Source organism: Typopeltis vanoorti, chromosome 3 (genome assembly GCF_054136105.1).
Source record: "Typopeltis vanoorti isolate ZY-2024b chromosome 3, IOZ_Tvanoo_1.0, whole genome shotgun sequence".
Lineage (NCBI taxonomy): Eukaryota > Metazoa > Arthropoda > Arachnida > Uropygi > Thelyphonidae > Typopeltis > Typopeltis vanoorti.
The window spans coordinates 44465339-44480611 of record NC_143551.1 but is presented as its reverse complement, the minus strand read 5'-3'; the positions used below and the strand labels follow the sequence as shown (position 1 = coordinate 44480611).

At 36.9% G+C, this 15273-nt stretch overlaps 1 protein-coding gene across 1 annotated transcript in view; it reads left to right on the top strand.

Moving 5' to 3' along the window:
• The window catches only part of LOC150108087 (multiple PDZ domain protein-like), an 859697-nt gene that overhangs the window by 193080 nt on the left and 651344 nt on the right, over positions 1 to 15273 (top strand). The window contains exon 8 of the mRNA XM_090415962.1: positions 5188 to 5331. Within this exon, the coding sequence (XP_090272088.1) occupies positions 5188 to 5331 (144 nt within the window). The remainder of the gene's footprint in view (positions 1 to 5187; positions 5332 to 15273) is intronic.

Genomic DNA, 15273 nt, shown 5'->3' with positions numbered 1-15273 from the left:
ATTCATTATCTATATGGATAACATTATGAAGGAAAGTGGTATTAAACATGATATCAAAATTGGAGATCTTAATGTCAGCTCTTTGCTTTATTCAGACGATGTTATACTTCTAAATAAATCTGCTACAAGTCTGCGAAATTCCCTGACTAAATTGAATAACTGTTGTAATAGATATGGTAAGAAGGTCAGCAATAAAAACACAAAGACAATGAAAATAGGCAGAATTGTTGAAAATTTCAACTGCATTGTGAATTGAGAATCTGTGGAACAAGTAAAACATTTCAGCTACTTAGGTATGATTTTTATTGAAGATGGTAAGTTAAATATGGAAATAGACAACAGAATCAACAAAGATGTTTATGGTAGGAAGTCAATTGAATAAATTCATATGGAATAAGAGAAAAATTAGTCGGAACACTAGATTAGCTGTATACAAGACAGTGTTCAAACCAATTTTAACTTAGGGATCTGAGAGCTGGGTCAGAAGTAAAACACTTGTCCAAAGACTATAAATCGTAGATATGAGAGTCCTGAGAAAGATTAGAGGCGTGAACAGATGGCATCAATGACAATATCATATTAAAAACGAGGATATTAGGAAAGAACTTGACATTGTCAGCATCCAGGAATGCATTAGCAGAGCTAATCTCAGGTGGTATGGTTACTTAAACAGAATGGGCGAGTAAAGATTAGCAAAACAAGTTCCCTGCCATGTTAGCAGGAAGACGACCCAGAGGAAAACCAAGATATAGGTGGATTGATACAGTACAATGTGCCTTAGACGATAGAAATATAAGATCTCATAATGTTGGAGTCTTGTCATGTAAGAGATTGATTTGGAGGAAAATGATAGATAGAAGTTAGTAGTGATGTAAATTTTTCATGTAGTACTATCATATCCTGTACACCCCTTAAGGGTACATGGCAGGAATTTGATGACGATGACGATGATGATAAATAAAAAAACAGATAGAAGGTATATGTTTAAAATATGCCTCATTTTGCATTAGTTTTTCATCATCATCACCATCGTCATCAAATTCCTGCCATGTATCCTTAAGGGGTGTACAGGATGTGATACATGAAAAATTTACATCATTACTAACTTCCTAACTACAATTTTCCTCCAAATCAGTCTGTTACTTGTCAAGACTCCAACATTTATCAGATCTTATATTTCTATCGTCTAAGGCACTTTGTACCGTATCAATCCACCTATATCTTCCTCTAGGTCGTTTTCCTGCCAACCTGGCAGAGAACACTTGTTTTGCTAATCTTTACTCTCTCATTCTGTTTAAGTGAACCATACCACTTGAAATTAGCTCTGCTAATGCATTGCTGGATACCGACAATGTCAAGTTCTTTCCTAATATCCTCGTTTTTAATATGATATTGCCATTGATGCCATCTGTTCACGCCTCTAATCTTTCTCAGGACTCTCACATCTGCGGTCTCTAGTCTTTGGTAAAGTGTTTTACTTCTGACCCAGCTCTCAGATCCGTAAGTTAAAACTAGGTTGAACACTGTCTTGTAAAATTAGTGTTCTGACTAATTTCTGTCTTATTCCATATGCATTTATTCAACTGACTTCCTACCATACCAGGTTTGTTGATTCTGTTGTCTATTTACATATTTAATTTATCATCTTCTCTAAAAATTGTGCCTAAGTAGCTGAAATGTTTTACTAGTTCCACAAGTTCTCCGTTCACAACGCATTTGACCTTTTCAATGATTCTGCCTATTTTCATTGTCTTTGTGTTTTTATTGCTGACTTTCATACCATATCTATTACAACAGTTATTCAGTTTAGTCAGGGAATCTTGCAGACTTGTTGCTGATTTATTTAGAAGTATAACATCATCCGCATAAAGCAAAGAGCTGACATTAACATCTCCAATTCTGATATCATGTTTAATACCACTTTCCTTCATAATGTGATCCATATAGATAATGAATAAAAGAGGGGATAATGTACATCCTTGTCTCACACCAGATTTAACATTAAACCATCTTCCTGTACTTCCTTCAATTCTAACTGCTGACTTACAACTCAAATAAAGACTGAGTATTGCTTGATATAATACCCCATTGGCACACATAAGTGTAGCATATTGAATAGCTTCTCTCTTGGAACCTTGTCATATGTCTTTTCTGGATCAACAAAACTTAAATACAGATCTTTGTTATATTCCCATGATTTCTCAGCTATTTGTCGTAAAGTGAAGATCTGATCCTGGCAGCCTCTATTTGGTCTGAATCCAGCTTGTTCTTCACCAAGCTTTTCTTTCACAATTCTTCTCAACTGTTTCTCAAGTATACTTGCATAAATCTTACCAGGAACACTCAGTAGGGAAATACCTGTAAAATTCTCACATTCAGTTTTTATTTCCCTTTTTATATATGTGTACTATTAGAGCTCTACTCCAATCGTCAGGAATTCGTCCCTCTGTCCATTCCTTCTGAACTATGCAGTGCAGCCACTGTAAGACTTGTACACCACCACCATACTAAAGCATTTCTGGTCGAATATCATCAAGTACTGCTGCCTTTCCACATCTCAAGCCTTTGATTTCTTTTTCTATTTCAAATATGGATATGCATTCCTGACTGTATGCCTGTTGAGTGTTTTTTACTACTGTGCTGTCATCACTGCTTGTTTTATTTAGGAAATTTTCGAAGTAATTACTCCATACTTCAAGTATATCTTTTTCTCCCATTTTCATTTCACCTTGATCATCTCTAACTCCTTTCACAGCACTCTTTTTTCCATTTCTAAGCTTCTTCAACAACCTCCAGATTATTTTGCCACCTTCTTGATATTTATTTTCTATGTTCTTGCCAAAGTCCTCCCATGACTTTTGTTTAGCTAGTTTTACACAGTGTTTAGCATTCTTGCATTTGTCTCCGTATTCTCTAAGAACACAAGCTGACTTATTTGCCAGGAACTTTTGATATGCTTTCTTCTTTTCCTTCACTGCCTCTTTAACTTCCTGTGTCCACCATGGAGTTTTTAATTTTTCTATCCTGGCAGACAGCTTCAACCACATGCCTCTCTGCCTGAATCCATCAGGGTTTTCTTTGAGGCTTGCCACTGAATTTCCAGGGTTTGGTTCCTGTTCTCAAACTCTTCGTCTATTTTAGTCTACAGTTCACATCTGAGAGCTGCTCAACTTTTATTTGCTTTAAAACTTTCTGACATGTTATTCTTTTCAATATAAAATTCAATTTTATCCTGCTGAAGACTAAATAGTGATCACTTCCAATTTCAAATCCTCTGTACACTCTGGTGTCCTGTACCAGGGAGAAAACATCACTATCAACAAATAACATAGTCAATGAGACTTTTCTTTTTCCTTGCCTCTTCTCTCTGTGTGAATTTGTGCACATATGTATGTTGGAACATGGTGTTAGTAATAACCAGTCCATGTCCTGGGCAGAAATCCAACAGATATTTGCCATTATTATTAGCTTTGCTCTTTTCTCCAAATTTTCCCAAAATATTTTTGTATGTCTGACAATCATTTCCTATTCTGCTATTTAGATCCCCAACAAGGACCAACTTTTCCTTTTTCATTGTGTCAGTTGCTTTCACTAAAGCCTCAAAAAATTCCTCCACTTCTACCTTAGTAGAACCTTCTGTGGGACCATAGGCACAAATAAGTCTCATTGTCCAGTTCCCCGTATTTGCCCACATTACTCTACTTGTGACTGACTGCCATTCAAGAAAATTAGCCTCGTATTTTGTGTTGAATACTATGGCTTCTCCTTCTTTTCCTTGATTGTCATTGCCTGAATATAAAATTTTGTATTTATTGCTCAGAAAGATCTCAACAGTTTTTGTCTCTTTAGTTTCAGTCACTCCTATAATGTCGATCTGGTACTTATCTAATTCCTCAGCTAGCTCCATTTCTTTGCCATTCATGCTTCTTATGTTGATAGTACCGATCTTTAACTCTGGTGATGTTGAGTTGGGGTGTATTTTCAGATTTCTTCCAGTAGCTGACTTTTCGCTGTTCGCCCTGGTTCCCTGGCGAAAACAACGAGGGCCTTGTTTAACCAGGTGACGTCCCATCCGGCATCAAATTTTGTCATGTTGTACCATCATTTTGTATTTTGGTTTAAGCCAATAAGAATACAATTAGGTCATCTAAATCTCAAATTGCCAGCCCATCCTCATTCGTTCAGTATCCAAGTAGATACCCAACCACGAGAAGGTGAGGATTGGACGTAAGGTCAGAAGCCCTTGTCGATTCTCCGCATTCATTTAAAGGCAATGTGGAGGTCTCCTCTCAGTTATACAGTTTTGACCCTTAAGCACCCCATTAGTTTTTCATATATGTGTATTGTTAGAATATTATTTAAATTTTCTCATGATGAATTTTTCCCATGAAGAATATTTTCCACAATGAATTGTGTGCAACCATAACACTGCACAGTGCCCTTTTAATTGCTGTGTATTATTTGTCAGTTAACTGCATGTGTTCTCTTGTTGATTTGCCGGTTTTGCTTGATAAAAAATCAATGTCTCCTGAGGAGGGGGGGGTGATGCTCTCTGTGTAAGATCGTACAGCTCACCTTCAGTGAAAAGGTTTATATATTAATATTCCTCTCTTGTCAGGATGAGAGTTGAGATCAAGTCTTTTCCATTTGAAGGATACATGTCCTGTCATTTTTCCACCTCTTCTTTTGAGCAATAAAAACATGATAGTGGTGGCAATTAAACCTCGTGCCTCACTGAGACTGGTACCTAAAACCAGATCACCCACTACCCTTATTAACGTGAAGTGTTCATTACATTTTGATGTCCTCCATTTCAGCCATTTGTACTTTTTGATTTGCTTCACTGTATTTTTCACAATTAGTATGTTGCAAGATTTATATTGTGAGATTTTAAGTTTTATATATAATATGTATGTATATGCAAAAGTACCTGATAGCATAGTGCCTGAATAACAGGACATTAAAAGCATAGCAATTGAATGATACTTAATGTACATTTGATGAAATTTGGCAATAGAAATTTTTGATTTTGTTATGCTGTGAGCTTTAATTTATTACTATGCAACTTATTATTAGCTAATTGATTATGGTAATCGTTAAGTGATTTGAAAAAAAAAAACAAATTTAATAGTTAACATTTATACTAAAAGGTTTTAATGAAGTGTAAAGTAAACTTTCACTTTATAGCAAATGAAGAAAATAAAGAGACCTTATCTAATGTTGTTGTGGAGTCAACAAATATGTCTTCTTCTCTGCTAACAAATAGTCCTATTGCAATGAAAACTCAGGATGCTTTAGATGATTGTGCCATGGAAATCCCTAATATTGCTGGTAAGTCATTTCTTTAACATGAGAAATAAAATCTCTCATTGAATTTGAATACAGAATTGATATCTTGAGTTGGGCCCTCTCAAAATGGATTAAAAGTAGGTATCATTGAACTACGTTTAAAGAAACAAAACATTGTTATTGTCTCATTTTAAGTTGGAAGTTGTATTGGAAATGAGATGCTGTCCAAAAAACTACATGATAAATGATACTGTAATTGTACCATTGAAAATTAGAGAGAAAAACTATTGAAGCCAATACTTGCATTATTCACATTGCTCAGGATTTGTCTCTGTCCTTGCTGATAAACAGTAAAGGGATGCATTAAGTGTAAGGTATCTTGGATCATAGCAATGTTTTCTTGTTATTTATGCTCAAGTATGAGAAGTAGGATGCTGGTGGAGGTTATCTTTTAGTGATGTTTAGAAGAACTCTGAATGTAGAATGGGCAGAATTTATGATGAATGCTGTTGCTGGAGCGAGGACATCATGCACAGTAGCTGTATGTATTTAGTCTTTTTAATTGGATTTATATTATATTTAATGATGATCTTTATGCAGGTATAATTAATTTAACTTAAGGAATTGGAACATCTTAGAAGTATGAATGGAAACAGATCTTTCTATCAAAAGTTAATAGTCGGAAAGATTTATTAGGGATAAGGAGGGTATAATTTTGAGTGGAAATGAAATGATACTAGGAAGATGGGCAGAGCATTTCAGTGAACTATTGAATTCAAATATATCTGGTCAATTAGATGATATGGAAGAGAGCCAAGATCTAGAGGCATTTGAACCAGTACTAACAGGTACAGAAGTGGAGGTAGCTATTAAAAATGTAAGAACAATAAGGCCCCAGGAATGGATAGGATACAAGCAGAAATAATTATAAGTGCACATACAGAATACTTCAAGCAGCTGTGTCAACTTATCAACAAAATCTGGATTAATGAACCAATTCCAGATGAATGGAATCTGAGAGTCATATGTCCCCTCCATAAGAAAGACAGTATAATGATATGTTTTAACTACATAGGAATTAATTTACTATGTACAACTTATAAAATTTTCTCTAGCATTCTATTTAAGAGACTTTATCCCTATATAGAGAATGTTATTGGCGATTATCAGTGTGGAATTCTGTCCAGGAAGATCTGCAAATGATCAAATTTTTAATATACCCCAATTACTTGAAAAATGTAATGAATTTATCAGGGTGGATGAGTACACAGCGTGAGAACCGTGGATGCTCCAAGAGGATGTGAGAGCATGTGTAGACGGGAAAGGAATGGGATGACCTTGTATTAAGAGGAAACAGTTGAAATTGAAGAGGGTTTAAAATGAATAAGACTAAAGGGAAATGGCCTCAGTCGAGCATGGAGAGAGAGAGAGATTGCATCGAATGAGTGGTATCAGTGGAACTAGCTGTAGGTCCAGGAATGAATGTTGTGTTTGTATACAAATGCTAGAAATGTAAGAAACAAGGCAGATGCACTAATTGAGTCTGTTCACCCAAAAATTGTTGAAATAAGTGAGACATGGTTAGATGAGGATGACATCCTGACAAGAATAGAGATGGAAGGGTATGATGTATTTCATAAGGATAGAAAGGGTAAAAAGGGAGAGGGAGTGCTATTGATGATAGAGAAAGAGTTATGTCCATACAAAGTAGAGATGCAAAAGGGAAATAGTGCCAGTGGTTTTGAAGCAGTATGGTGTGAGATAAAGGTGATTGGAATGAAATACTTGGTTTGATGTTGTCATAGACCAGGTAATGTGGATGGTAGTGACTATGAAATGTATAATCAAATTAGACAATCAAATAAGAAAAGAGTGATCATTATGAGGAATTTTAATTATGGCAATATAGACTTGAACGATGAGATAGCAACTGGAAGTGAAGAAAATGAGTTTCTTGAGTTTTTGAGGGATAATTACCTCAGACAGTATGTAACAGAGGGCACACGAGGATTGAGGGGTCTTGGATTTGGTCATCTCATCAAGAGGATGTAATTATAAATGAGGTGTCAAATCACCCACCAATTGGTGAGAGTAACCATGAGGTGATTACCTGGGTGATTGCCAGCAATGATTAAGAAGAGCTCAGAAGACAGCTTGAGGGTGTAGCATGGAATGAAGAGTTAGCTGGAAAAGAGATCAATGCAGCTTGGGGGAATTTTCAAAACTATCTAGTACATGCAATGTCTAAATGTATTATAAGGGTGAGAAGGTTAAATAAGGTAGGTGTGAAATGAATGAATAAAGAGATTACGCATTTGATACAGAGAAAAAGTGCATTATGGAGCATAAGAGAAGTGGAAATAACCAATTCCATAAGGACTACAAAGACCAGGCAAGGTGGGTAACTTGGTTGGTAAGGGTAGCAAAAGGGAGGTTGTGAACAGCTGTTAGCTAATGAAGCCAAAAAAAAATTCTATGGAGCTCTTTTGATATGTAGCCAGCAAAAGAAAGAATGATTATGGAAGGATGACAAAATGATTGGAGAAAATGGTATAAAGACATCTGTTGCAGAAGATGTGATGAAGATATTTAATGATCAGTTCATAAAGGTCTTTCAATCTTGTGAATGTGACTTCATGGAGAGATTAAGAGCAGTTGATGATGGGGGAGGAGAGACTGACTATAAATGAGCAAGAGGTGTATGGGGAGTTGAGCAAACTAGATGTAAATAAGGCTGTCGGACTTGATAATATATCACCACGTATTCTGAAGGAATGTGCCAGGGCATTGATGCTGGCCTTGACATTTTTTTAAATATGAGTCTTGCACTGGGTCAAGTTCCTAAGGAGGGCAAGATTGTGCCACTTCATAAACTCGAGCATCAAACTATAGGCCTATCTGTGTGCCAGGTGGTTAAGTTGTTGGAGAAGCTTGTGAGAACTAGGATCCAGAATTGGGTTGACAACAATGGTATTATTTTTGATGGACAGCATGGATTTGCTAAAGGGAGGTCATAATAAATTTAGTTTAATCCTTTATCCAAGTGTAAGCAAACAAAGTTTGCACGTGAAGTTTCTTCAGGACTGAAGATACTACAATCCTGAAGTATCTTCAGGACTACCCACTACTACAGGTAAATATGACTTCTCCATTACTTCCACTTTAGTATCACCACCTCTGGGTCTGGCTGCCACTGATGAGACTTCACTAAAGGTAGTTTTTTCTAGTCTGGCTAGTGGCCCTTCCCTTAATGCATAGCATTATACATGTCTGCAAGGAGATGTGCTTTTCATTATGGGAGATACTAAGACAAGTGATGAGAGCTTAGTCCACCTTTACCATGAGTTGCCTCAGTCCTGAAGATACTCCAGGTGCAAACTTTGTTTGCTTACACTTGGATAAAGGATTAAACTAAATTTATTATATTCTAACCAAATGGAAAAAACTTCCAACAAAGGAATGTTATGTTTCAGTAATCTACTTACTTATTACATTAAGTGACTGCTTCCTTGGACAGAGGACAAGGATACACAGTAATATACTTAGATTTCGCAAATGCTTTTGATAGATTACCGTATGATAAGTTGATAGTCAAACTAGAGTGAATGGGATTGAATTTTGGATTGGAGACTGGCTATCTGATAGGTATCAACAAGTTGTGTATGGGGGAGTGATATTGAGGAAAAGGAAAGTTATTAATGTTGTGTCTCAGGGGTCTGTTTTAGGGCCATTACTGTTTAACTTGTATATTAATGATATTGGTGAAGATTTGGATGGAGATATTCAGTTGTTTGCAGATGATGCAAAGTTGGGACGAACCATGAAGAGTAGAGAATATGTTGTGGCCTTATAAGAAGACTTGAATAAATTGAGTGATTGGGCATGGGAATGGGGATGTGAGTTCAATTTTGCAAAATGTAGGGTTTTAAAATTTGGGGAACAAAGATGGAGTGTAGAATTTATGCTTGGTGGGAATATATTGTCGGAGGTAGAAGAAATAAGACATCTGGGAGTGATAGTGGATAAGGATCTAAAATTTAGGTGACACACTGCCAAAATTGTGAAGACAACACAAAGCCTTCTGAGAATGATGCAGAGACACTGACCTGTAGAAGTAGGGAGATTCTTGTTCCATTGCATAAGGCTTTGATTAGGCCACACATGGATTATTATGCCCAGATTTAGTCACCTGTTTTTCAGAAGGACGAAGAGATGTTGGAAAGGGTCCAGAAGCGATTGACTAAGATAGTTTCTAACCTCTGGAATGTCGAGTATGAAGAAAGATTAAGAAGAATCAACTTGCAGAGTCTGGTGGACAGGATGAGGAGGCGGAGATATGATAGAGACATACAAGTTATTAAGGGGTTGTTATAGGATCAAAGCTGGAGAGATTCTACAGAAAATAGTGGGAGATCAGGGAGAGAACCAGAGATTGTCCCTGGAAAATGCATAAAGAGGGTGTGTGAGTAGGGGAGTGAGAACAAGGTATTTTTCATGCAGAATTGTGAATGATTGGAATGCCTTATCTGAGAGTGTGGTGCCTGCAGAGAATTTGACTGTGTTTAAAGCACAGTATGATGAGCTGTGTGTATGATAAAAGGACCTCCCAGATGTGTCTTTGACTCCATGGGATCTTGAGTAATAATAATAATAATGGTAATTTGTAATTGAAACACCACATTTTTAGATATTGGAGCTGCATATGAGCATAGATAGATCTAACTTATTTATTACAATGGAGGAACTACAGATTATACTAAAACTTATTGCTTTAGTTAAAGTTACAATGAGAAATACTTGTCAGATGAAAATTCAGAACATGTTATCTGATCCGGTATATATAAAAAATGGTGTTCGACAATGGAGATGGCTTAGCTTGCTTACTGTTTAACATTGCACTTAAAAAAGTTTTCAGTGATTCTGCTATTAATTCAAGGGGAAACTATTTTCTACAAGTCAGTACAAATTATGGCATATGCAGACGATGTCGAATTATAGTAAGGACATGAAAAGCAATGGAAGAAATTTTCATCAGTTTATAAAGGCAGCAAAGAAGATGAATTCGCAGATTAATCAAGAAAAAAAACAAAGTATGTGCCAGTAACTAAAAGATATGTGATAATAATCCTTCTCAAATTGAAATTGGTTCCTATATATATATTTGAAATTGTACGTAGTTTTATATACTTGGGATCAGAAGTTAATTGTAAAAATGATATCAGTACTGAGTTTCAGAGACATATTCTTTCCACAAATAGATGCTTTTGTGAACTTAGAAACACCTAAAGTCACATCTGAAGAAAAACATTTCAAGAAAAACAAAGATAATGATGTACAAAGTGCTTGTAAGACCAGTGTTAACTTATGCCTCTGAAAACTGGTTGATAATACCCAGTTTTCAGATGGCAGATGAAAAATTGCTAGGTCTGTTTGAAAGAAGAGTTCTCAGACATATTTTGGAGCAGTACAAGAGAATGGTGTGTGCGTGGAGGAAAAGATATAACCATGAACTTTACAGATTATTTAATAAGCAAGACATTATTAAGTATATAAAAATAAATAGATTAAGTTGGGCTGGACAAATTCTATGGACGGATAGGAACAGAATAGTTAAGAAGATGTTTAATGCTAAGCTAGAAGGAAAAAGAAAAATTGGAAAACCTAAATTAAGATGGGAAGATGGACTGATGCAAAATATTAAGGTTTTAGGAGTCAAAAATTGGAGGAGTTTTGAATAAGGATGGTTGGCCAAAGTTTCTGAAGAAGTCCAGGGCCCACATTGGGCTGTTGAGCCAATGATGATAATTTGTTTGTGAATGCTTTAGTTTTATTTTTGATTTCCTTGAAGCTGTGTAAGATGTAATGATGAGAATTCAAAGACAAATGAAGAATGAATCAGTGACTGTACTTTTACTAATGCATTCAGAAAATGTTAACATCAAAGCTGAAAGCAGTGGTCCTCCCCAGCAAAAGAAGAATAGAAATTGGACATAATTGCATTTGTAATATTAACATCCCACAACATTAGGTTGCAAATGACATTTGAAGTCCACAGGAAAGCAGTCTTAATCAAATTGTGATCAGAGTTGCTTAAGCAATACGTAATATGTAACATCAGCTCTGTAATTAGAAAACCTTGAACTTGATCAGTTCTTGATAAAAACCGATCAAGAGTGTTGAGAAAGTAAGTGGAATTATCAAAAATTTTGGTTTCTACACATATCATTTGTTGTTGTTGTTGTCGAGTCCATTGAAGAGCTTCTAGATTTGACCATGGATTTGTAGAACTAGTTTGGCAATCTGTTAAACTTTGATGGAGTAGAGCTTTTCTCTAGGATTATTGTCAATTTTCTGTAGAAAATGTAAGCAAAATGAGGAATTAAAGTGTATTTCAGGTCGTGAGTGTGATATTTTTGTCAAATTTCAGAATGTAGAAAATAGCGATATGATAAGAAATTGCGAGGTTGTACCAGAGAACTGTGTGGGCGTGAATGTAGAAAGTGTGAATGAAGGTATTAATACAGAGCAAATTAGTGGTTTAACAGATAATAAAAAAGATGATATAGATGCAATGAGTGAGATCACGTTGTTAAGCGGAGGGATGCATAGAGCAAAGCGGCAGCTGGAGCATATGCACAAATGTCTACTGAGTGTACCAGCCAGTAATAAAAAGTATGATTGTGAATGTAAACAAAATGAAGGAGCAAGTGCTGTATAGAGATTTCTTAGTACAAGGTGTGATAGTAGAGAATTTGACAAAATCGTACCAACCTGGCGCTACCATTAAGGACTTAAGTGAATCTATTAGAGAGCAAAAGCAAAGGGTGAAAGAAATGATAGTGGTGGCAGGTATGAATGATTTGAAAGGAGATAAAATGGAAATGATAGTGGACCTGAATGAATTGTTTGAGGTAGCAAAAGAAAAGAGTGAGAGAGTTAGGATATTAGTCTTTTGCCACGATATGACAGTGAAGAGTTTAGGAGGAGTGCCATAATTGCAAATGACTTTATGCGTGGATTATGCAGTATGAGTGGTGTGGAATTTGTGGACATGTGGAGTGAGTTCGATGGGCGAAAGGATCTATATAAGATGGATGGTTTGCATTTGAATGGATTTGGTGTAAGGAGACTTGAAAAAGTGTTGTTTAATGAAGTGGATGTGCAGAATCAGGGAAACTAGATTTATTAAGGAGGGGGGGTGGAAGTAGATATGCAGACCTTAGGGAGGCAGTTGAGTGTATGAATGAGTATAATATCCCCGAGCGAATAAGAACAACAAATCAGAATGGGATAGTTAGTATAAGGCATCAAAATAGGGATGGGACAAATCGGCTTCTGCAATTCATGTACACTAATGGTAGGAGTATTAGGAACAAGGAGGAAGAATTTTTGGCCTTAGTTGGCACTTCCAGACCACAGGTTATTGGCATTAGTGAAACATAGCTGACTGAAGATGATATAGCTAGTGGGATTGAATGTGATGGGTATAGTGTGTTCAGGAATGACAGGGAGAATAAAATGGGGAGAGGAGTATTGTTGATGATAGCTGATGAGCTGCAGCCAAGAAGAATAGAAGTTGAATTGCAGGATAGAGAAAAGTGCACTTTTGAGGCCATTTGGTGTGAGATTGAGGCCAGCAGAACAAAATATACAATTGGGTGCTGCTATAGACCAGGTAATGAAAAAGATCGTGGAGATAGTATGCACAAGCAAATAGAAGAAATGAGTGGAATTAGGGTAATTATTATGGGAGATTTCAACTATGGTGGCATTGATTGGAGGGAGGAGAGGACACACAGGAGAAAGAAATTGGGTTTTATGTTATTAAGGGATAACTATCTGCGACAGCATGTAATGGAAAATACTAGGGGTCAGAGAGTGCTTGACCTAGTAATTGCATCTGAGGATTTGGCTGTAAAGAATATGACCACATTGCCACCAATTGGCGAGAGTGATCATAGGGTCTTGACTTGGGAGGTGGCTGAAGGTGTGGAATTTACAATTAGGAAAGGGTAATGTGGAATTATCGGGCTGGTAAGTATGACAAGCTTAGGAGTATGATTGGTTCAGTGCCATGGCATGTAAAACTGCAAGGCTGGATGTTGATAGTGCATGGGAGGTGGTTAAGAAGTTTTTGCAGGAGGTCATGGCTGACTGTATACCTAGAGTCCGAATAATAAATCAAGTAGGGATTAAATGAATGAATAACACCATTAAGCTTGAGCTAAAAAAAAAGGAAACCACTGTGGAGAGAATTTAAGGAGAAAGGTGACCTGCAGGCACATGAACGGTATAAAGCCCAGGCCAGAAGGGTAACAAGTGTGGTAAGAAAAGCAAAAGTGAATTATGAAAGAACATTAGCCATGCAGGCTAAAGAGAATCCCAAACAGTTTTTTTGATATGTTGCAAGTAAAAGAAAAAATGTATATGGCAGATTGATTTTAAAGAATGCCAATGGTAGGGAGGTAACCGAATCAGTTGATATAGTAGAATTACTGAGTGAGCACTTTGCAAGAGTATATCATCCATGTGGTGACATTGCAGAAATGGAAAAACAAAAAGCTTATATGGGAATTGTGGTGAATGAAGTGGAGGTGAATAGTTTATTACAAAATCTCAATGTCAATTCATCTGCGGAATTGGATGGAATACCAGCTCGTGTCATACGAGAAGTGGCTAAATTGTCAGTGCCTTTGACCATTTTGTTTAATTTGAGTCTTGGGTCTGGGTTAGTCCCAAGGGGGGGTTGAAAGGGGGGAAAATAGTTCCAGTGCATAAAGGGGGTTCCAAGACAGCTGTTGAAAATTACCAGCTGATCAGCATATTAGGAATTGTTGTCAAGGTCTTGGAGAAAATAGTCAAGAGGAAAATACAAGATTGGATAGATGAAAATGGGATACTCTATGGGGGACAGCATGGTTTTGTGAAGGTAGATCATGCCTAAGTAACTTGCTGAAGTTCTATAACACAGTGACGGCTGAACTGATAAGGGTAATGGGTTTACAGTGATTCTACTGGACCTTGCTAAAGCCTTTGATTAGAATACCACATGGAATTCTAATAAGTAAACTGCAGCATATGAGAATGGATATAGGGTTGGTGAGATGGATAAGAGAGTGGTTTATTCAGGAGTAGAGTCCAAAAGACAGCCTGTGACTAGCGGTGTGCTGCAGGGTTCTGTTCTTGGACTGCTACTGTTTAATTTGTTCATTAACGATATAGGAAAGGATCTGAGAGGAACTGTGCATCTGTTTGCAGATGATGCAAAGTTAGGTAGAGCAATAGTGAATGCTCATGATGTCAAAATTTTGCAGGATTATTTGGATAGTTTGGAGGACTGGGCTAAGGAGAATGGATGTCAGTTTAATGTGGAAAAATGTAATGTTTTGCATTTTGGGGTGAAAAGATTAGCAGCAGTATATCACATTGGTGGAACTGTACTCCAGGAGATTGATGAAGCCAGGGATTTGGGAGTGTTTGTTGATAGGGAGTTGAAGTTTAGGGGACACATCGCAAAAGTGGCAAAATCAGCTCATCAAATCACTTGGTTGCTGAAAAACATTTTAACGAGCAGAGACAAACAGGTCATTGTTCCTCTGTATCGAGCCTTGATAAGACCCCAAATAGACTACTGTGCCCAGTTATGGGCACCAAGGTTTCTTCTCGATGGAGAGGATCCAGAGACGAGTGAACAAGATAATAGCAGGACTATGGAATGAACCTTATGAGAACAGGTTGAAGATTTGTGGGCTGCAGAAATTGGTTGATAGGCGAAAAAGGGGCGATATGATTGAGACATTCAAATTACTGAAGGGTTTCTATAAGATTAATTCAGAAGATATTTTTGAGAATAGGACTGGTGGTGGGAGGACTAGGGACCATCCCTGGAAGCTTGGTAAGAGTGTGGTTAGCAAGGGTTAGAGCTAGGTTTTTTACTTGGACAGTGGTAAATGATTGGAATAAGCTGCCAGAGTCTGTTGTGGG